This window comes from Fusarium redolens, assembly GCF_020744475.1.
Source record: "Fusarium redolens strain MPI-CAGE-AT-0023 chromosome Unknown BKA55scaffold_15, whole genome shotgun sequence".
In the NCBI taxonomy this organism is placed as follows: domain Eukaryota; kingdom Fungi; phylum Ascomycota; class Sordariomycetes; order Hypocreales; family Nectriaceae; genus Fusarium; species Fusarium redolens.
The window spans coordinates 353,752-375,820 of NW_025763678.1; the positions used below are offsets into that span (position 1 = coordinate 353,752).

The following is a 22,069-nucleotide window of genomic DNA, read 5'->3' on the forward strand; positions in this document are numbered from 1 at the left end:
CCCAAGTCATGCTTTAGCGTCGAAAAACGGAGGCTTAACAGAGGCTACCGACTCTTCCCATGTTCCCCTGTTTTCTTCCATGTCTCCATTTCCATTTCCATTTCCACTTGCTTCTGCTACTCTTTCTGCATCCTTACCTTCATCTAATTCTTTCTTGGGTGCACTCTACTTTCGTTACTGACCAACTCAGTCTAAAGTCTCTCGCTTGTCTTCTCTGACAGTTGGAATCTATATCACGTCCACTATATTCGATCGTTGTCTGGGCATATCCCCTATTCCTCCACTGATCGACTCAACCAGAGCCATCTTCAACACTTCGAACCATACAACTCTTAATACTTCGACATCATGCGTTTCTCCAAGCACGTCCTCCCCATCGCTATCCTCCTCACCGGTGTCATCGCCGCCAAGGACGAGGAGTCTACCACTGCCGTCGAAAAGGCCAAGGCTACCAACGACAAGGCCTCCGAGACGACTGCCGACGACTCCAAAACAGCAGACGCGACAGAGGAGGCTTCTGCAACTGCCACGGGCAAGGATGATAAGAAGGACTCAAAGACCGACAAGTCCGACACCAAGTCTGCTACCAAGGAGAAGTCCGCTGCTTCTCAAACCACGGCTGATGGACCTACGATTACCTGGGACCCTCCTGCTCCCAAGACCACGGTCCCTGATATCAACGCTGGTTCTCCTTCGCCTATGACTCCTGGCGTTCTTGTTCTATCGTTGGTGCTCGGCATCACATCCCTCGGAATGGCCCTCCTATAGGAATACCTGCCATCCTTAGAGACCATTGCACGTTTCAGCTTCTGCGATGGTTCTTCTCGGCAAGCGTTTTCGGTTGAACGGTTTTGTTCATTTTATTTCACATGAATGTGGCGCTACACGGAATGTCAATAGCAATGGGGATTGATGGTTTTTTTTCTGGCCTTTAAATTTGGTAGATGGACGCGTATGTTTGTGGCGCTCAGATAAGCCTCATTTGTTTCGGAAAAAAGATGGGAGATTGCGAAAATGAAGAAGTTTATGGGGAAAACTATCTGGATCCGCACTTGGATCTGGAAGAGCATTGCATTGGAGTAATATTGTTGATATAAGTAATTGGGTCAATATAAAAAGAACAATTCTTGGACTTTTTGATCTTCTGTTGGCCAGAATGAAACCTCAGCTAGGGATCCGTACCCGTCCCTTGTTCGTCTTAGAGCCGACCGTTAGCTGGGGCTTGGTCTGATGCAATAGCCATGACCTATCTGCATAAACGTGATTGCAGGGCGAACATCCTCATGAGTAGAGCTATGAGACACGAACATCTTTCTTTTTAGCGTATCCATTGATTTTAGGTATCATCGAGGGTCCTGGAGCCAAAGAATTGGCACCTTACAATTCCCGATTCGAAGATACCGATGCTCCCTGACCAATCACGGCATCTACAATCGACGTCATAACCCACCCTTGGTCCGCCCAATCACTTGACCCCTCCCCCTCATTCCTCCGAGTACAACTCTCCAATCGCACGGTTCCAGCACCTGTTGTGCCTGTTCTGTAGGGGGTTTTCAGCAGGTTCACGGTGCACCGTGCCTAAATCTGTGCTAACTGGAGGTGGGAAGTCGCAATGCATTGGATGTCTTGCATTCCTCTTTGCCAACCAACAGAACGAAGCTGAGCTTGCGATAATACACTTTTTCCCACTCTCAATTTCCCACGTCTTTTCTCTTTCTTACAAGAATCGCCGATATTTGAGGAGAACTATATCATCGCCGACGATAGTGTCACGCGATTGTTCTCAGCATATTCTCCGCCTGACATCAATAGGCGCCCAACTTCCTGAGCCGCCGTTGACGGCGAAACCCTCAATACCTGACGTCGCCTCGTATCATCGCCTTTACGTCAACTTCTGCGACCATCCCGACTTGAAGCTCTTGAACAAAGACAATACCCATTGTTTTTCATCAGACATCCCCTCACTACCCGAATCGACCTACCGTCATCATGGCGCAGACGCAACCCCCAACCTTCATCAACCTCCCACCTCCCACCTCCAGACCAGAGACCCCCTCTGAGATGCCGTGTGTTCTTCCTTGCTCCTAGAATTGCCTATCATTCAATGTGATGTCTTGGCTTTCCCTGAAACTTATTCACTGACGTCCTTGTCCGTCTCAGCGGCACCCCTACGAGCACCACTACCTCGCTTTCCGCCCTATCTACCACTGCGATCAAAGACGGTCATCGTGGCCACTTCCCCCAGGGCCCTCTCAGTCGCGGACACCAACATAATCCCTCCACCCAGAGCCTCGAGGCTGAACGCGCCGACCGAATTTCCCGACTCGCTGGTCTCGAGCGGGTCTCAACCCTCCGGGCACCTCCTCAAGCCAACGCCCAAGGAGCATCATCCCCCTCGCCTCAGACCACGCCAACCTCTACAACTGGGTTTCCGCCCAACTACCCTGCTACACAGCACCTGACACCTGCATATTTCGATAGCAATGGCCAGCCTGTCGCCGTGACTAAGATGAGTACCGTTGGAACGGCCAGCGCAACTGAGAGTCATGTTGGTGATGGCGATGATACGCGCACAACTGCTGGCGAACATGATGAAGACATGCTCAGCACCGATACCAACTACCGCGAAGCCGAGTCAGTCGCAAGCATGGGTGGCTATCCCGATGCTATGGATGAGGACCTCGATGGTGCCAATGCTCGTTCTGTGGCTGGTTATGACGATCGCATGAGCGATGACGGCTCTGCCTCTCTCGTTGGGTTTGGTGAGGGTGCGGGTAGTACCGTATCTGGGCCCATTTATCATCGTCGAACGGCTCCCCAAGCTTGGGGTCTTGAAAGAACCAACTCGGGCTTGAGCGACGCTCGACGGGAACGTGACACTCATATGGGAGGTGATACGCCCGTGAGTGTGTCTGCCCTGCAGGAACGCCGGGATGCTCGCATGATGGACGGTGTTGCAACTGATCCGAACCCAGGTCAAGCACCAGAGAATGACTCTTTCGTCGACACAACATTCCGAGGACCTGTCTCTGCGTCACAACCTCAAACACAGACTGCTGCTGCTCAGGAGGCAGCAGAGCGGATTGTCCAGAGGTTGGACAGAGGCGAGACGAGGGCACCTGCTTCAGGCCTTGTTGGACCTGGCCGGGGTGATGAGCCGCTGGGCAAGTTCTACTTTGAGGGCGAGAAGCGTGATGATTAGAGAGGAGATGATATTAAAAGAGGAATCACATCTGAGCCTTCATCTGCAATGGCTGGGATGGTTCCAGAATTGGAATGAAGGACGCTGCTAGGCACTGCGAACCTGAGAGATATAGTGATATTTCTCATGTTGTGCTCATCCTCAGAAGGAGTTCCCATGTTGTTTAGATTATATGCGCGCGCATCGCTGTTTTGCCAGTTTATGTTTAAATGTTGGCATTTCGTCAGGGCCTTCCATCTTGAGATGATCTTAGGGCAATTTGCAGTAAAGGCCGTTTGTGCTGTACAAACATGTCTTTTTCAGCCATTGGCTTTAGTACCTATGTACAGAGTATTTTATTTCCTTTGCGAATATATCACGATGCAATCAGGATGCAATTGGACGTTGAATGGTCTTCCAACGTGCCGAGGTCAATCTCGATCCTGGCACGTTGCTTCATGTTATTGAGGTCAAAGCCAAAGCATGCTGTAATATCAGCATGCCTGTTATATCTGGTCTCTAAATATGACGCCGCTATCTATTCGCCTCAAATTGTGTGTCAATGCCCCGTATACTTCATTTGGCAGATATCGTGAAACCAAAATAGCGGAAAAGATGGCGCCATCCATAGCCTTCATCACTTCTCTGCCTCAACTTCATCGTTCGTTCTGTAAGCGCATCTGGCCCAGAGATAAACGCCCGTCCCATCAAATAGGTGAACCCAGTCTTGCAGCGGGCTAATCGCAATACTCCTCTTAGACAAATGCCATCCAAAGTGTTCACTGAAACAAGCATGGGCCTATACGAAGACATACTTGGGGAGAGAAGGAAACCAAATTGTGAATAATACCGAACCCATGTGATTCCTTGCGTCGTAATGCCTCGGTGATGAATTGATAAGACGGCGATCCAGGCTTGGGTGCTGAAACACCTCAGACCTCATCTTTTTCCAGCTCCCGTCTCAGATATATGCGCAACCTGCCATTTCAGGTTTTTATGACTTCTCGGAGACTTCGGAGCTTCATGAAGAAAAGCAACAACAGACTAGTATACTGTCATAAATGGTTCTGTAAATATTATATGCATAAATGAAAAGCCGCACCCTGTTGTAACGATCTGGAAAACTCCCAGTGCTGTGGTATATATGGTGAGGTAGATTCGAATATAAAGATTGATTATTGGCATGCTGTTGGATAAGTTCATGCGCAGGAGAAATCAAGACGCATTCGGCGAGCAACGCCTTGCCAGTCCCATACAGAGACCCAGTCACCCTGTTCCATGCAAGCCCAAACCTTTTCCAGGAGTTCCATGACACGCTCGCAGTTCCGTAGGCCTGTATATCCGCGAACAGCTCTGACTGCAGTGCGTATACGCTCCTGCTGGGCTTGCTCAAAGCACGCAGTGCCGATAACTAGGCAAGGAATGAGTAGAAGGGTCTGGGAGGGGTCAGAAGGCTTGAATGACTCCAAAATGGTGAGAGACTCTTCCACAGCGAGGGTGATTCGTCGATCATGGTATGCTGGTCTTCTGGTCGGTGGTGGTGAGGATGCCCTCTCTTGGCATGTTGGTGAGTCCTGCTCATGCATGGAATTTGTCCTCGAAGGATTACGTGATGTTGGACAGCTACTCGCCATGTGGACATCTGTAACCCCGCTTACACCGCTGCCCCTTGGCACTGTGGCCATCATCGAAGCTCGTCTGGGTGGTGGTGGCGGGGGGGCAACAGTTGTTGAGGCCGAGATTGGCAAGGTGCTGAACGTCGAACGGCGCATCGAGGAGACTGAAGGCGGGTAGATGGTCCGGAAAAGATATACCCACATCATCTGCTTGTAGAGCAGTCCGACTCGGTCACGGCTGTCACCCCATGGCCAGTTTGGTGTCCACTCGCGAATGGCCGCATCAATCTCAGCAGCCTGGTACAAGCTGGTGTAGTCTACCACTGGGTCAACTCCGGCAGAAATGTTGGCTCGGATCGTGTTTCGAATAGTCGTGATCTGAGATAGATACTGGAAGAGCCCGTCCCCAACACCTATCAATCGGGGAGGTTGTATCGGTGCTACAGGCTCCCAATCTTCAGACGACAGTCTGGCTGTCATATTCTCAGGATGCCAGAATAAGTCATCGGCAAAGATGTGGTACTGGAAGAATTCAGTAATGAAAGTATATAAAGCCGGATCCTCAGGAGGTGAGTGTTGAATCAGAGTCTGGTAAGCTTGGAGGTGCACTCGATGTTCACCTCGAGGGTTTCCATCGGCCCTCGTCTGAAGAAGCAAGCAAAGCATTTGCCCGTATCTCGCAGAGAGAATGGTCTTGTACTCGGGGTCGTCTTTGTCCAATGGTCGTCCCATATCCTCGTACAGCCGTTTCATCGACTCATCGTGATGATAGTCGGCTCGTTGTTGCAACGCCTCCCGGTTGGACTGAGGATGGTCGGCCAATAACTTGGCACCGTAGGGTGTATCCCAGTCGATGTGCTTGCTGCTGACCGCCAGAATGGAGTGCATGAGGCCTTGGTGTTCATTGGCGAGGTGAAGGATAATGTCTTTGAAAGCATTTTTGGCCTCGCCTTCAACTGTCAAGATATTGCTCAGGTGGGTAATATAATGTTTCCAAAAGACTTTGTCCTCGACTGTCTCGACACCATGGAAGATTGGTTGCATAGTAATAATTGGAAGGGCCTCCTGGCGTATACGCTCTGGTACGATAATTAGAAGGCTGTGTCGTATTGCATCAAAGGAACGTACCCTCTTCGGCCTTTTCTTTACCGCTCTTCCATATCTGTTTTTCGTGGTAGCCCTCGCATACCACAGCGTTCTTCTCGCAATTCATGCCTAGAAACAATGATTAGAATCTTGCATATCTCAAGGGAATGAGTCAAGTCGTACATCGAGGTTTCTACTTTGTATTAGCTTTCTGTTCACAGCTCAAGAAATACAGAGCACTAGACACGGCGGGGAAAATACCAGTTGACATGATATTCCCCCCTTGTTCCGTGACAGGTCTAACGCCTTCAACATGAAATCACTTACCGCTTCATCACATTTCTTCTTGCGCTTTCGGCAGGTAATACAACCAGTCTTTGATCGACCCTTGGTCACTTTACTTGCACTAACTGCCGTGGTCAATGGGTGCTTCCTTGGCCTTCCTCGCGGTCGTTTTGGTTTCGGATCTATCTTAGCGGAGTCCATTGAGGCTGGCGCAAGCGGAGCGGCTTTAAGATCGTCCATGTTAAGATCATCTTCAACCGGCTCCAGCTTCGGGATTGTAAGAATATCGTCCGAGCCTTGCTCCCAATTGTTGTCCATCTCAACATCGTCTCGGTCGACATAATCCGTACTCCAGGAATCGGCGCAGGAAGAGGAAGCTGAGTGAACCATCGTTGGGGTAGAAGAATTGTCCAATCCTGCGCTCAACGGTGAAATCTGGCCGGGCTGTAGTTGAGTTGCTGCTGCTGCTGAAGACATCCACAAAGAGTCCATTGGTAAAGGTGATGGTGGCATCATGTTGTTTCGGCCTTCGGAGGATATGCTATGGCTGTTGTACCAAGCCAGGTTTCGTTCAGACTGCGAAAATGCAAATGAACGTTCGATAGCCATCTAAGAGGGTGAACATGTCCCGAACAAGAGTTGGGAGAAAGATGTTTTGTGTCGACTGTCCCAGAGCCGGCGGTAAAGGCTTAGATAGATAAGTAGGTAGCCCCGATCGAATATGGTACGGTATGTATAGACACAGCACAGTCTATGGAAGCTGGACGTGACGACTCGGCATGAAGCTGTGGAGACTAGAGGGTGGTGGCGGTGGACGTTAGACTGGACTAGCTATCGACGCCAACACACCAACGGTTGATCGAAGCTCCTTAGTCGCCCAGAACAGGCGACGGTTCGAAAATCGCAAGATGAAAGGGAGGGAAAGGTGAGGAGAATGGAGGGGCTACAGTATGTGGGTGGAGAGGTGTATTTTGGAAGTCAAGGTATGGGGGAGTTCTGAGATTCAGCACTGGAACCCTTCTGCAGTCTGTCGACTCCATCTCCCCACAGTTATCACAGCCTAGCGATGAGGTTGGCCTCATGGTCAAGGTGAGAGAGCCCACAGGGGCCTTGGTACACTTGGTACATAACCTTCAACACCCATGTGCCGTTCGGTCCCGCCAGGGATCTTTCAGGCCGCTCGACGATGCCATCGATGGTCTCCTACAGACCCTGTCATGCCAGGGCCAGCTGCTGGGGGCTAGGTCGGCTAGTTCAGTAGTTTAGGACGACCATGATGAATGAGACGTGGAGGATACTCTAAGCCTTGGCGCATGTCTCCACCAAAGCCTTGATGGGGGACATGGACATGGTGTATTTAGATATCCACCCTCCATAGATTTAGCGTCCTCAGGGCCCTGCCAGAGATACTTCAGGGTACGCAAACCAGGCAAAGCAGCCCAGCCTAAGTGGGACATTTCCTGCCTGGACTGCTGAGGACTCAGGTTTGGTTGAGATGGTGCATACAATGTCGTACTATAAATGTTAGCAAATGTCTAGGATACGAGAGCAAGATCACGGCAGAGATAGAACGCGCCGTGCTTAGAATTAAGAGGAAGCGCCTCGATCAAGCAGGCATCTTGATCAGCTTGATATCTTTCCTCCACCTCAAAGGCCAATCAATGGTAACGAGTCGTGTCTATGCCCGTATTGTATGCGACAAGTGGAGTAGCATCTAGGTATGGTCCGACAACGTTGATCTGTTTCTGAAAGTCACACGACAAAGTATCAACCAACTTTGGAGTAAAGAACATCCAAGTCTGCAACGAGCGACGTTGCAACGCTGCTGTAGCATGATATCACTTCAAGTCCCCTGTGTTTGTAAATTCTTGTTAGGTGGTATTCGTTGCTAGGATTTTTCAGACGTTATCGCGCAACCAACCGATGCGGCTTTGCGTAATGATCATGGTACTGGAAATAGTTCGCTTGAATCAGCTCAGCCAGGCTGTGTTGAGGCCCCAATTGGAGTTGCAACACTGTTCGGCTGCGCACCATGATCGGCTTTGGGCACCAAGTGAAGAAAATTCCGTTAGCAGCTAAGGTACTGTACTGTAGGATTTTCAACAAGAAGTTGTGGTGACGGAAAATGCGAGTCGGTTGGATAAAGACGATGGTGTTGACAGCGGATGAATTGAATAGGAAAGGTGCTTCTGCACTATATCGGCATCTGTCTCAAATTTCTTTCCTCAAAGAGGTCAGTCACGATGCAGATCAATTTTTACTGCCCATCTGAGAAAGCGCCTTCCTCCACCTTGAAGGCCGATGACAGAAGGTGCACAATCTGATCGAGTAGGTACGGCCTAGGCAGGTACGCTACTCTGTCCTTCCAGCCCAACTGACATCCGACTCTGAATGGTTTTCCTTAGTACCTTCCTTACCTTACCTTGCCTTAGGTGTCCTTTTCACTCACATTAAAGCTTCTTCAACCAAAATCTGCGTTCTTATCAAATTCCCTTCTTTTTCGAGACATCAACCAGCATTATGCTTGTCTCTCTTTGATGGCTTTTCCAACAGAAAGCCCCATGTTGGCTGGTGAGATCTAGACCGTCAGCCCGCTATGCGCTGCATCATCCTTCTCTCTCCTGCAGAATATATGCAGAAACATCCATAGCGGCCACTCCTAACTCGTTCGTTTATCACTAGCATCAACTACTACTGTCCTTTTCTGCCTGGCGGAGGCACTACTCTGAATGATATGTCCGCACCTGATGAACCTCAATCACCCCTTTTCCATCAAGAGCAAGCTGACTGACATGGTATTCCCATGTCGCCATTACCTTGTGTCCTCTTTCATCTGCATCGCACTACTGCAATGTATTGCTAGCGCATATGTGCATTGCTTCTGGGGACTGGAAATCGACGGCCCAGGATCAGTCCACAACTGTTGGAGCTCTGAAACTCTAGACAAGAGAAGTTGCGTTGATTACCTGACTATTTCAATTTCTGGATGGAGCAGGCCATGGCCTGGCCCTAGACATGAGTTCACGAGTGGCCTCCCAGCTACGCAGAAGCTCTGGCTTCAATATCGACTCAACCCTCTCTTGTTTCTTTCCCAATCAATTGACTCTCCATCATGGTACGTGCCCTGTAGCCGAACGGGTAGGGGTAAGACCAGCTCGCATCCTCCGCAGCCAACCGCCTCCTCACGGACCCTCAGGTGATCAAGGCATACTTTCTCTATGAAACAATGCCTGTCTAGGTTGGTCGATCATTACGACTAAATTTGTCTGCCATTTTGACGAGTTGTCCTAATTCGGCTACCACGGACGGCCCATTCGTTGGCTGATCACGATATTCAACCTTTGAAAGCGATTTCAGAACCCTGGGCTTGAAAGACTCGAGGCTTTGACGACTTCGCTAAGATGCCGGCCCGCCGGTCTACCCCCACGTCACTCACAAGATTTAACCCCGAATAGGATGTAGTGTCCATGATTATCGACTGGCAGGCAATAAGAGCCAGGAAATTTGAACTCTATCAAGGCATCTACCACTCATAACACAATGTTCATCGTTGATGTTTGCTTTCCTGCTCACATTGCGGGGAATACAGCCAAAGGTGCGACCCCTGGTTCTGATGTTGACATGGAGTTCATGAACCTTAGTTCACATGTATGTACATCCTCGCCCAGTGTGTCCATACTGAAACTTTAGACGTGGTGTTGTGGTTAGGTATTATGGCTGTCATTATTTTACACAAAAATCGACATGCCACGCTTTTTATTTTATTTTATTTTTTATTGCGCACAGCTCCTTGGCCTTTGGCTATCGAAGTTGCTTGCACATCAGAAGTATGAACTCGACCGAATGTTTTGAATTTGGTCTTTACCACTCGAAATCCGGAATCTCTCTCTTATGCAACGCATATAAACTGGTCTGCTCTTTGAAGAGTATCTCAGGTATGAATAGGTAGTCAGCATCCTTCGGCTTTCCCAAAGTAGTAACCCCTAGTCAGCTCGGGCTTGCTCATCTATCATTTGGCAAGACTTCGAAGCCACAACGGTTTCATTGCTAAATTTAATCTTTGCGCAACATATCTCAACTAATTCTACCAAGCTAATACCGTGTACTAACTATAGGAGGTGGTTAAGCATTACACATAGGTGCTCGCCTTCGGTCTCCGCATTAATCAAGCTGATGTTCTTTTAGGATCAGATACTGATGTTGGCAATTAGCTGATAGACGGCTATATCCAACGACCCTGAGGCCAAGGATGTCATCGTCATTCCTCTTTAGGTTTAGCTGGTCTGAAGCTAAAAAGTCCCATGAAAGTCTTGAGTGGGTTGCTGATACACAACGGTACTTCGAGGTACTTCGAGCTGTTTTATATCATAAAGGATTTATCTCTAATTGGACACGTAATTGAAGTTCAGGAGGTCAACTCCAGTTCAGCGTTCGGTAGCATCTATGAATAGTCTATCGCTTCGAACCGAGCATTCCGCTTCTCAGCTGCATCTCACGCCGCCCCTGCTCCTGGTACGTGAACCAGTTGCCATTCAATATTGCCCGACAATTGAGTTCGACGGTGCGCCGGCCCAGGCGCGGTCCGTTGATGGAGTCCCGTCTTTTCCCTAGACTGAAGGTTGGGCAGATGAATGGAACCAACCATATCGTTTGCAGTCACGAAAACATGCGCATCTGGAAGATTACAGACGTCATCGCCGACACCAGTTGTTGGTTCTAAAATAAAGGACTTATACTTGGCTCGTTACAGGTGACCAATGACTTCCCGACTTTGCAGCCTGATGTCCTCTGTAAGCTAGATCCGGCGGACAGAATATCACTTTCGTCGAAGAGTCTCGGGCATCTTTGCTGACAATTGCGACCAGGCCGGAGATATGTTTTTGTCATGGAGAAGCATGAGTGCCTGCAGCTTTGACATACATGAAGTTGTATCGCGTCCAGCTTAGTGTGGTCCATGTACTGCTCGTACTACTGTACTGTACTGTACTGTCTTGCAGTACCTGCCGTACCTAGGCGAACCTATCGTGAGAGGACCCTGGCGATCCCACATTGACCACCTGAATTCCCCAAACACCAGTTCACTTTCAACCCTGTTGGACTCACTAACAGACCACTACCTGAGCTGGACTGGGGGAGTTTTATTTCCAGGACCAAAGAGCTCAGCTGGTCAGCAAGCGCGCGGGTCAAGTCGGCTAGAACATCTGGAGCTGGAGGCGGGTCTGCCTGAGCGCAAGATCATGCTCGTCCTCTAAGTTGCTCCACCAAAAGCGCAGCCATCATCAACTTACACATTTCGTTTGGCGCTTGAAGTCCACCGGACCGGACCAAGTGGTCTGTGCCACTTGGCACGCTTTTTGTCACGGAATTAAGCCAACATGGAGACTGCCCTATGCTGTGCCCGTGCGAATAGAAATCCCCTAGAAGGAGGTTCAGGTTACCTAGTCGTTAGCAGATCTCCCGTTATCGGGCCGGCACAGATCTTCACGAATCGAAGCCCAGATATGCGGTGAACTGGGCCATTACTAGACCAAGGACAGGGTGCGAAGAATGTGGTTGTGGGGATCGAGGCGTTGAAGAGCAACTCTGGGCATGGCATCAGTGGACGGTGCTAGCCACGTGAGGAAGATTTGACGATTCATGATACGACGGATAATAGCCGTTGCCTGTTTCTCAGCCTTGGGTGTCACCGGTTGTTTCTTCAGGCAGGCATGGATGGTGTAAGTCGGCCAGCTTTCTGACTCTATCTGCATTTCAAGCAAGTAAAAGTCGGGGTCAGGCTGAATACTCCAGACCGACAGAAACGAACAGGGTAAAACGTTGTTCGGGATTAACGCAGCAGACAAGATCAGGGCATGCACGGACTACGATTTTCAATGCGCCAACCACCATTTGCATCCCTGGCCTGGTCTGGTATTCGCAAGGTTTTTGTGTGGAGAGGGCCATGATACTCCATGACTAGTATTCAGGAGGCGAGATCCTGGAATGTGTCTGCCTCATATTGGAAAGCACATGTCTAAGTCTGGCTGAGCGTTGCGTTAGCGGACGTGGAGTCGTGGAGGTGGACGGCGTTTCCTTTCGTCCAGCCCTACTGATTGCGATCGGAGCAAATAGTCCAATTCCACCAGAAGTCCACAAGGCTATGATGCGTCAGGTTGTTTAGACGTTTTCTCGAAGCGTGGCTTCAGAAACCGGCTCGACGCAGTTTAATTACAGTACAATATAGTACAGCTTTCATTGAATGGGGCTGTTTGTTTCAACTACCATTCTTGTTTAAGTATGGGCTCTCTTTTCTGAGCATACTGTCGTTACCCCATGAGTCAAAAGCACTAACTAACAATACGACATTGGCTATCCAAAAGAAAGTCAAAGGGATAGCCAAAAACGTGGTACCTCGGGGGTTAGCCGAAAACCGAGGCCTAGGCCTTTGTTACTACGCAGATACGAGTGTATTCTATCCTGGTGGTCTTTCCATACCAATACATGCAATATCCGTACCCCAGACTCACTCACGGGCTGTGGACTGTGGGTGAGGTGATGGGCGGATGCCAGTCAAGTGGGGGATCGTGGGGAGCGGTGTGTCAACCCTCTCCTCTGTGTGGATGGCTTCTAGCCTTCATCACAAGACAACACCATAATCAAGATGAGCAACGTGGACTGCAATGGGAAAATCCTACCCTACCATCGGCAGCGCAGCGCTATCCCACTCAACTACATCATCACAAAGCTTTCTGGTCTGATTATTTACGTTTGATAATACAGATATTGACCAAGATCGACTCCGTCACGATTCAATGACTCTCATTCAGACATATCAAAGACTTGGCATGCTTACTGTGCCTCCCGGAGTTCGGCTTCTTGACTCGCTCGGCACTTGGTCACCAGCACAGCACATACAATCTCGTGAATAACAAAAATTGTCGACCCGAGCCAATTGACTGGCTCGATCTCAAGCAGCATCTCAGGTTGACAGTTGCGGTCGGCAGGTGATTCGCTACGTGCCAGTCGATTCAAGTCCCTGTTATCCATACTATCGCGGACTATCGCGGTCTCGTGCGTCGTCACGGGACGATCATCCAGCTAACGGTCAAGATACGGTAACCCGTAGCCTGGATCAACAGACTGATTGGGCATGCTCCAAAAGCCTCCCTTCCCATGTCTGTTATGCCGTGATGAAGCGAACATCGTCCCCTGGTGTGGCTGCACAAGCGTGCGTGTCCTCAACTCTACTTGTCCTTGCCTTTTCGATCCTGGGGTCTTAGAGGCTGTTGGTCAACATGGATGAGGCCTCTAGCGTGCGTTTGTTATTCTGCAGCACCAAATGTGATTCATGCAGGGTACGACTCGAGAACTTTGATAATGCAGGAGAGTAATGAAATACGCAGAAATGTGCTCATCAGCGTCGTGGTGGTTTAAACTCATGATATCACAGACCCTCTATGTTGCAGCATTCTCTGCGGCAAAGCGAGGAACCCGCCTGTCTCATGCATCTCGGCAAACCTTGACTACCTACACAAAAGTCCCCTTCTGAATGGTCCATTGTTACATCTGTCCGTCTCAAAGTCACAAAGTGTCTCATATTAAGGTTGACTGGGAACAAGAGTCTAGAGCTGAAGCTATGGCGTTCACTAGGACAATTGCTGATCCAAAGTAATAACAATATAACATAGTATAATCTAATATCTCATTATTAGACTAGATCTATTGAAATCTAAATTCTTTTAGGATTAGATTCAATAATGAGATTGTATCTCGACGTCAGCAAGAACTAGAATTGCCTCTATTCTTACCTTATCAGGGCTGGCTGGCTGGTAGAATAGGACCGAATCCTTCTATTTGGCAAACACAATGAGATCAGATGCTAGAGACTATACACTTGTCTTGTCCCTTGGTGGAGCTTTGTGCAAGGTCCCGTGAATCCTAGCTACATACAAATCTAGTCGAATCAGTGATGTATCTTGACAGATGCCTCCCCGTCTCAGCCATGAGCCCAACATACATAATAGCAAACAGTGTAGATATGTAGGCATTGTGAGCCTCCAACATAGATTTACCAATTCACTTGCGTCTTGGAAAAGTTTCGGTTTCTCGCCCTTTACCCTGGGACTCATGGTCGGCCGCTGGTCGTCCAAAGCTCATTCGTCTTCCGTCCAAACGAAACGCAGACCTGAAGCTGCTTCCACTGGCGGGCGTCATCGATTTGTTTCTGCTTGGGGTCTGTGCCCCCTCACGCATTGCTTTACGTAGCTTACGTGTCTCTACTGTTAGTCCCTGGGGTTTCTTTTCGCGATATGTAGCGGCTGGGGTCGCTTCAACCCTCGAGGTTGCCCGAGAAGGGGTTTGCGTCTGGGGAAGTCGATCGAGTGCGAAGTTTAGCTGAGACTCAGAAGGAAGAGGCGGTACGGGTGGCAAAGGCGACGAGAATAGTGGTTCCGGGGCATCTTCGAGGAACTGCTTCCATTGTATAAGACTCTCCTTACTCACTCTATTATCGGCAGCCACGTTGTTTTGACCCGTAGAGTCCCCATTAGACGCAGATTCGAGGGAGTTCTTGCGACTAAATCTCTTTGGCGATTGTCTGCTCTGAAACTCACGCTCGACCTTGTTCCGGAAGTACGCCGCTCGTTCCTCTTTCTCCCTTTTCCCTTCACCGTTGCCCGAGACCCACGGTGACGCGCAAGGCGGTTCAGGTTCGCAGTTAGCAAACGGTGACCACGCCAAGGTGGGCTCAGCCGGTGTTCGGGGCGTGGCTGGGGGATTATAGTCCGAACGTATACGTTTGCGGAAGATACCGCTGATACTGGAGGATGGTGTTTGTGGAACGACAGTGGTTTGTGATGCGGTGGGTGATGGGGTTCTGCGATCAGAAACGTCTGCCTCACTTCTTGGAGGTATTGGGGACAAGGCTCGAGTTGAGTGATCGAGCCGCTGGTTCGATGAACGGTAAGTGCTACTGGGAGTGAGTCTCGCTCGCGATGGCTGCTTCTGGAGCTTGTGAGACTGCGAGAAGTCTCGCGTAGTGGCCGATGTTGAACGCTCAACATCTCCCTCATCCATGGTGGCACTTGGCTGAAACAAGGCTTTTCGCCAATCCACCGCAGAAGAAGCCTCCCTATGGTCCTCAGTTCGTCCATCGTTTCGTTTCATAGTTCTGGACTTTCGGGGTGTAGCTGTGATAAACCTCATCCATTCTTTGGGGGCAAAACTGGGCTCATGCGGCCCGGGGTCCGGCAAATCGGGCAAGCGCCTTGCTTTTGGGGTTGTATCGTTTATGCTTTTACTCAATTGCATTCCATCAGACTCATAAAGAGGGCATCCAAGACGTTCCTGAGTACTCTGGAGGTTGAGCATCATGCCAGATCTGGGGAATGTCCCTCTGGGAATACTTTCCCTACGATGCTCCGGGGTAAAGCCCGATTGTCCTGTGGCTTCCAAGTTGAAAGATGCCTTGTGCTCAAGCCTTTTTACAGACTGTGTCGGGGTAATAATTGTGGAAGCCGAACGTTGAAGGCCTCTTGGCGCAGGAGTTGCCTGCAGGAGGCCCTGTCCCTGATGTCCTAACCCACGAGGCGTACGATCTCCTTCTGTTGGAGTACCATAGTTATCCTCGACGACTTCGAGATCCAAGAAGTCGTCTCGCTTAGTTGGGGCGCTGATACTAAGCATCTCAAGTGTGGTAGGCGGGTCAGCATCCCCCCTATCAAACAATCTTGGCCATCGACGATCGGATTCGTCAGTGTTGGCCCTATGTTTCCGTCGGTTGATGTGCAAAGGACTTGGCCGAAGTTCGGACGTGATTGATTCTGCGTCGGCCTCCCACAAGTCAGCGGAAAGCCCTGGGTGATGCTTATCGCTAGGACTTGGAATTAATCTAACTTGTTGGGTATCTTCGAAAAGTAGTTTACCGCCAGAATCACCAACAACACGCTTTGTAAGCGTTCCTGGAGTTAACCGATGAGTCGGTTGAACTGCGATAGGGAAACGAGCAAGGGGGCTGCGTGTGTCCGCTGTTGCCAGCGGCTGGGGAGTACAGCCAACAGTCTTGCCTCTAGGCCTTGGGGTGGCAAAATCAAAAACAGACAACTCCTCTTTGCATATGCGTGATAACTGTCTCGAAAGCCCGAAGCTATTAGAGTCGTCGTTGGCTTGTCCATTAGATTGATCCGAGTTCTCTGTCACATCTTTCTTCCTGACACTCTTAAGAGAAGAGGGAGGGCTATTCGACGTTTGTGGATTTTTGCATATACCTGCTTCGTCGATGGATGCAAAGCGAGACGCATTACCTGTGCTCCTTGTGGTCTTATCCAAGTCCTCGGTCACATTATTGTCCCCAGAAGTCTCGAGTGGTGTGATCGCGCTTGATATCTCATCGTCCTCGACTGGTTCATATTCGCTCATTGGCCGCCAATCTTCGACCTCTCCTCCAGCCGGCACTGGTTTCGTCAGTAGCTATTATAACATAGTATGGGGAGAGAAACAGATAACATACCTCGGCGTGGCAAAACCAAGTCCTTGTCCCCAGGATCACCGTCTACATGACCACGCCCCGCTTCTTTGTCCAATTCTGAGGCATCCTTAACCTGAGCATCGCTCAAATTGAAACGTAAGGTATCCATGAATGTGGGTAGAATGATCGGCTCGCCGCCAAAGTGAAGTGATAGACGCATGGGCCCATTGGAGTAAATTTCTGGTCTTATAGTTGATACTGATTCCCCATCAGAGTCAGCTGCATCTGCATCTGTAGCAGTGCTCTCTACATTGACTCCAAAAGCCATGGGTTCCAAATCGCGCCGGATAACTTTAGGCATTTGTGGTATAACCATGAATTGCTTGTAGTAGTTTGTCCAGAACCACAGTTTGTCGGGGGGTGGGAGTTCACATAGTCGATTCTCGCAGCCAGATAAGCACTTCTCGATCAGGTACATTCGACAGTACTCCATAGGCGATAGGCGTGGTTTCATAAGTTGGCAACTTAGTTTAATACTGCTCCCCCTTCTGTGAAAAGGCTGCAGGGTGCTTGCCCCCACAGTGATCTGTCTCTGGGGTGATTTGGGGCTCTGTATTGGGCTCGAAGATTGATTAGGGGTCCCACAGCCGTTGTCTTCGAAGCTCAAGCTCCCCGGAAATGGGCCTACAATAGATATTGGCTCCGAGATGTTTGCTTTGAGCGACGGCCAGCGCTTTCTATCACTTGACTTGCGTGTAGTGGAAGTGCCCATGTGCTGGTCCAGTGCCTGAAAGGGCACACCACTCAGGTCTGTCCTTTCGGATCTATCAGACTGATAGCGCATCCTCTTTTTGATCTTGTCCAAAACTCTGGGTGTGAGATGTGCTTTCAGCCTCTCGGGAATATGTGGTAAGGGGGGCACTGGTGGCATGTCGTTGCCCTCATCGTCGCTGTCGGGATCGTACTAGAAATCCCGACTGTCAATTTCTCGAGGTAAGATAAGGCCCAAAGCTGCTTGTTCGACTGGCGACATGTCGAGCTTTCGGGCGAATGGGTGTTGGAAGAACTCTGTTTTGGAGAGATTGTCAGGATAGGACAGGACGGGTGGTGCGCTGAGATCTTGAGCAAAAAGAGCGCCGTCTGTTTTAGCTGGGCTCATCTCTCTTCCAGGCATTCCTTTTAGTAGAGGATGTGAAGTTAATGGAACCCAAGGACTTATGGGTGTCGTTGGCGCAGAGTCCTGGTGGTTGTTTGGAGTGGCAGGTCTGAAAATAGTGCTCGCGCCCTGGGTTACATTTGCTGAAAAGCCAGAGCTACGTGAAGTGTCTGTATCAAACAATGTGGAAGAGTTTGGAGATATTACATGATACGATCTGTCGCTGAAAGCTTTTCGTTCAAGGCCGTTCATGATCGCCAAACATACACCTTCCAGCTTCTTGAACTCTTCAGAGTATCGCACCATAGCATCTCTGGCTCGAGGATATCCAGGGACATCACACCAGCCATAGAGCTTCATTTTAACGATTTCTTGCCGCTGAGGGGAGAAGGGGCTCTCGGACATCAGGTGCTCAAAAACAGAGAACCGAACACTGTCACGAAGACTCGGTGAGTGTGGAGTTGGGTCGACATCATCTTCGTCTTCAAGAAACACGTCTGAAGGCACGAGCGCATTGAGTATTCCCATAATTTGAGGAATCTCCTTCCTGCACTCGGAATCTCTCGTCAATTCCTCGATAAGGATCTGGGAGGTTGTCAGTTTACCAAGGCGCATTTGGGGGGCAGTGTGCGTCTTACACAGGCCCTGAAACCGGCGTGTAGAAGCCGAAAATTTGCGGAAGAAGTCCTATCAAGCTCTTGGAGCATTTGTCGTTGGCTTTCTGTCGGTGAGATGGTCTCCATGGCAGTACGGGTAGCTTCAAGGAGGCGAAGGCGACGAACTTCGATTGCATCGAGGTAGCCAAGGCCATCCATGGCGCGTTCAAAGTTGATACCTCCATCCTTGGGCTTCCGAAAGATATTGGAAGCTATGTACTTGGAGTTTCTGCGACTATTCGCGTCATAGTCGACTCCTCTTGCTGCACGGATGGCAGGCCAGGTTGTTTGAAGAGAGGCTTGAATAGTTTGGTCGTTGTCGAATGCCAAAAGCCTCGTTTTCATCTGCTGCGCAAAGCCGCACTGCCGAGAATTAAGGTCATCGGATTCATCGTCGACTAATTGTTTAAGGGCTTCATAGCCAGTCCCTAACCACCAGGTTTCGAGTTCAGCTGCATAGGGCGGCATCGCTTCGTGATATGCTGCCGAAATATGTTGGTCAGAGTTTGAAGGAGAAAGCTTATACAACGCGGTTGCACATAATGCATCAGTCAGAGATAAATAGGATTAAAGCAGTGTAGGGAGTAGATCGGTGAATGAAGAAGATATTTTTGAGAGTGAAAGGCCGCCGAATATTGATCTTGGCAGTGAATAAAGGTGGAAAGGAAGTGAAGGGAAAATTGTGCAGGCAGCGACTGATCCACTGTAGCTGTGGTATTCAGGTTGGTTGTTGAAAGGGCCGTTTGCACGAGTGGTGCGTCTTGTTGTTTATTCGTTTGTTCATGATGAATGTGGTCTGGAGAAGCGTTTGTGGTCGCGTCACTGTTCGCACCTTCCTTCCATGAATTAGGCCAGCTGTTGAAAACACACATTGTAGACTAATCACGTGGGCCTAGTATAGTACATTTGACTGCCATTGCTTGATAGCGATTCGAATCATTGAGGATATTCGGTACTGAAGTTGAAGTTGTTGATACTGCCGTTAGCCCGTACCTCATGAGGCCATTTCAGAGGGGAAAATATCCATCCATTCAGTGACATGCATCTCAAAACCCCTGTCCTGCTGAGTCTCAACTCAATTGACGAGGCCTCCTGCATTCCCCGCTAAAATTACAGTGGTCTTTGCACTAGCGCGAAGCATAGCGGGCACTTTCAGTGGAATTGCAGGGGGAGCTTCTGCAGCTGTCGCCGAGGATCTGGTCAAGTCTTTTTGCCAAGGCCAATGGCAGCCAGTTTCAGCGCAGCTAACTGTCACTGACGCAGCACAACCAGGAACCTGAGCTAACTTTGTTTTCTGACCCTTGACCAAACTTGAATTGGACTGTTTCTTTGGTGCCACGAAGCCACTGGCCTTCCTACTCCCTTCTTTTTCTTCTCTCCTTTGTTCTGCTGGCGTTGGTGTGACTCTTGATAGCCTCGACCGGCACGTCAATTGACTCGTGGAACTGCTGTTATCTTTCTCTATTGCACTGCAAATCAGTAATTATGATTCTGAGGCATTCAGGGCGCCTGGTGCGTCGCCTCAACCAACCCGTCAGCTCCTTGAACTTGGTACGACCAGTTGGACCGCAGAATCGGTATCTGGGGCCGAGATGCACAAATAGTGATATTGTCAGCAAGCTTCGATTCTCATCTCAAGCTCGCAATAGAAAAGGTATTGATATTTAATTCTTATCTTTTACCACACGATCCCATCAAGAGGCGACCTCTCATGGCAAAACTTGGGTAACCCAGGGGTTCCGGCATTTGCATTTCTGTTTCCAGAAACGGCATTTTCAGTCAGCATCTTATCGAGACTTGGCTCTGAATAAAAGTCCCAATTGTTTCTGATCTACAAGTGGAGATGAGGCTGGAAAGCGGGAATCGCTACATGTCAAGTCAATATGTCACTGGAAGCCCAGAAATCGGAATAAAATCGAACCATTGCTAACTTTATAAAGCAGAGGAAGCTCCTGAGTTCAATGCGGAGGCAGAGACTCAGAAAGATCCCAAGTCCTCTTCGGAGCCCTCACTTCTAGCCAAGATGGGGGAGGCTGCGGCTACAACCTTCGCATCTATATTGGTGTTAGGTCTGGGCTTTGCTGCTGCGGGCTACATTTATCACAAATTTTACAAGATGCTTGTCCTCCAAAAGATGAACCATGCTTTTGAGCCAGGCGATCCTGTCCTGGATTTGGCTGCAATTGGTAAAGATGTTCCTCATCAGCCTGGTGGTTCTGGCGAACATTGGATATACCGCCCAGAGCAACAACGTGTTGATGACATTGTCATGGGACGCGTTGCTGGGCATTATCATCTTTTGATCGGTGACAAGGGATCTGGAAAGAGCAGTATGCTTATCGATGCTATGCGAAAGAATGACGGTGATGGTGTTGCCATGTTTGAGGCGCACGCAGACCTGGAAATCTTCCGCATTCGTCTTGGTAAGGCCCTCGATTATGAGTTTCACGAGGATTACATTGGAGGGTACTTCAGTGAGAGGGGTCCCCGCGAGACCACAGCTCTGCTGGACATTGAACGTGCTCTCAACAAATTGGAGAAAGTGGCCATGCAGAAGCGAAGAGAAAGGGGCAAGCCTTTAGTGGTGATTGTCAACCAGATGCACCTCCTCCGCCATGATGATGATGGTCGAGATGTCATTGAACTACTACAGCAACGGGCTGAACAGTGGGCTGCTGCCAACATTGTCACCATGGTTTTCAACTCAGACGACTACTGGGTGTACGAGCGCCTCAAACAGCTTGCTACCAGAATGGAGGTTCTTCCTGTCACTGATTTGCCTAAGCAACAAGCTATATCAGCTCTCCAACGATATCGTCAAAAGTACTGGAAAGAAAGCATTGACGCTGCAGTTCTCGAAGATGTCTATGAAAGAGTCGGAGGACGGCTGAGCTTTCTCAACCGAGTAGCAAAGAGCAGGGATATGATGGGAACTTGCGAAAGGATCAAGGAAATCGAAAAGAAGTGGTTCCTTAACCAGTGTTGGATCCTTGGTCCAGAGATGGACGACGATGTCATGGATCAACAGAAGTGGGCTGTAAGTTTGAAGAAATACCACGTTGCATTTCGTATCGAGACAATTTACTGACCGAATCATAGGCTGCTGCTATGTGTTTGGCTAAGGCATTGGTTGACAAGGAAAAGGACATGGAAGAACATGAGACCTACGACCCTATTGTTGGACATGTGCTTCCAACCTACCCTTTCCACATCGCTCAGCAAATCATGACACGCTGCGACTTTATCCGAGATCTCGATCGTTTGAATCTCTTCAGCATCACCAGTGAGGCAGACGTTCGAGCAAGCAGTGTTCCAATGCATCGGGCTTTCAGAGAAATTTGTTCTGAGCCTGACTTCGAAAAGCACCTGGAAGGCACGATACAGAGAATTGCTGACATCGAGAGTTTGGGCCGAACTCGTGAGCTTGTTGCCAAGGACCTGGTTCTTGGTGGACAGTACGAGATCGAGCAAAACCGCAAGGGTATCACAGTGAAGCTGAAGGAAGCTGAGAAGGAGGATGACTGAGGCAATTGCGTACGCTTTTGGATTGCTTCCATGGAAACCAATTAGAATAATGACGCCCTGTTTGGGATTTCTCTGGTCATATATGCCTGAATGAGGTATGATCGGAATGAGGTTGAAGGA

The 22,069-nt window shown here is 49.4% G+C and overlaps 6 protein-coding genes across 6 annotated transcripts; 4 read left to right on the plus strand and 2 right to left on the minus strand.

Annotated features, from left to right (window-relative positions):
• The first annotated feature begins 69 nt into the window (after positions 1-69).
• BKA55DRAFT_577725 (uncharacterized protein) lies at positions 70-1,131 on the plus strand. The gene has a single exon (XM_046193630.1). It carries the CDS (start codon positions 349-351, stop codon positions 766-768), a length of 420 nt encoding a protein of 139 aa, XP_046045399.1. The 5' UTR covers positions 70-348; the 3' UTR covers positions 769-1,131.
• An 858-nt stretch (positions 1,132-1,989) lies between these two features.
• Positions 1,990-3,202, plus strand: BKA55DRAFT_520597 (uncharacterized protein; the record flags this gene model as incomplete). Its single annotated transcript, XM_046188438.1, has 2 exons — positions 1,990-2,066; positions 2,161-3,202. 2 exons carry the CDS (start codon positions 1,990-1,992, stop codon positions 3,200-3,202), a joined length of 1,119 nt encoding a protein of 372 aa, XP_046045400.1.
• Positions 3,203-4,380: 1,178 nt separating this feature from the next.
• BKA55DRAFT_543074 (fungal-specific transcription factor domain-containing protein) lies at positions 4,381-6,684 on the minus strand (the record flags this gene model as incomplete). Its single annotated transcript, XM_046190546.1, has 4 exons — positions 4,381-5,876; positions 5,926-6,012; positions 6,067-6,076; positions 6,211-6,684. 4 exons carry the CDS (start codon positions 6,682-6,684, stop codon positions 4,381-4,383), a joined length of 2,067 nt encoding a protein of 688 aa, XP_046045401.1.
• Positions 6,685-9,591: 2,907 nt separating this feature from the next.
• Positions 9,592-10,482, plus strand: BKA55DRAFT_122689 (uncharacterized protein). The gene is made up of 3 exons (XM_046184798.1): positions 9,592-9,816; positions 9,877-10,103; positions 10,160-10,482. Coding segments are annotated over exons 1-3 (423 nt in total). The 5' UTR covers positions 9,592-9,814; the 3' UTR covers positions 10,354-10,482.
• A 3,741-nt stretch (positions 10,483-14,223) lies between these two features.
• Positions 14,224-18,892, minus strand: BKA55DRAFT_707210 (uncharacterized protein; the record flags this gene model as incomplete). The annotated part of the gene is made up of 6 exons (XM_046200709.1): positions 14,224-16,052; positions 16,083-16,106; positions 16,212-16,598; positions 16,655-17,576; positions 17,637-18,353; positions 18,407-18,892. 6 exons carry the CDS (start codon positions 18,890-18,892, stop codon positions 14,224-14,226), a joined length of 4,365 nt encoding a protein of 1,454 aa, XP_046045403.1.
• A 1,555-nt stretch (positions 18,893-20,447) lies between these two features.
• BKA55DRAFT_543076 (uncharacterized protein) lies at positions 20,448-21,949 on the plus strand (the record flags this gene model as incomplete). The annotated part of the gene is made up of 2 exons (XM_046190547.1): positions 20,448-21,461; positions 21,524-21,949. The coding sequence occupies 2 exons, from the start codon at positions 20,448-20,450 to the stop codon at positions 21,947-21,949; spliced, it is 1,440 nt and encodes a 479-aa protein (XP_046045404.1).
• Between the last annotated feature and the right edge of the window lie 120 nt (positions 21,950-22,069).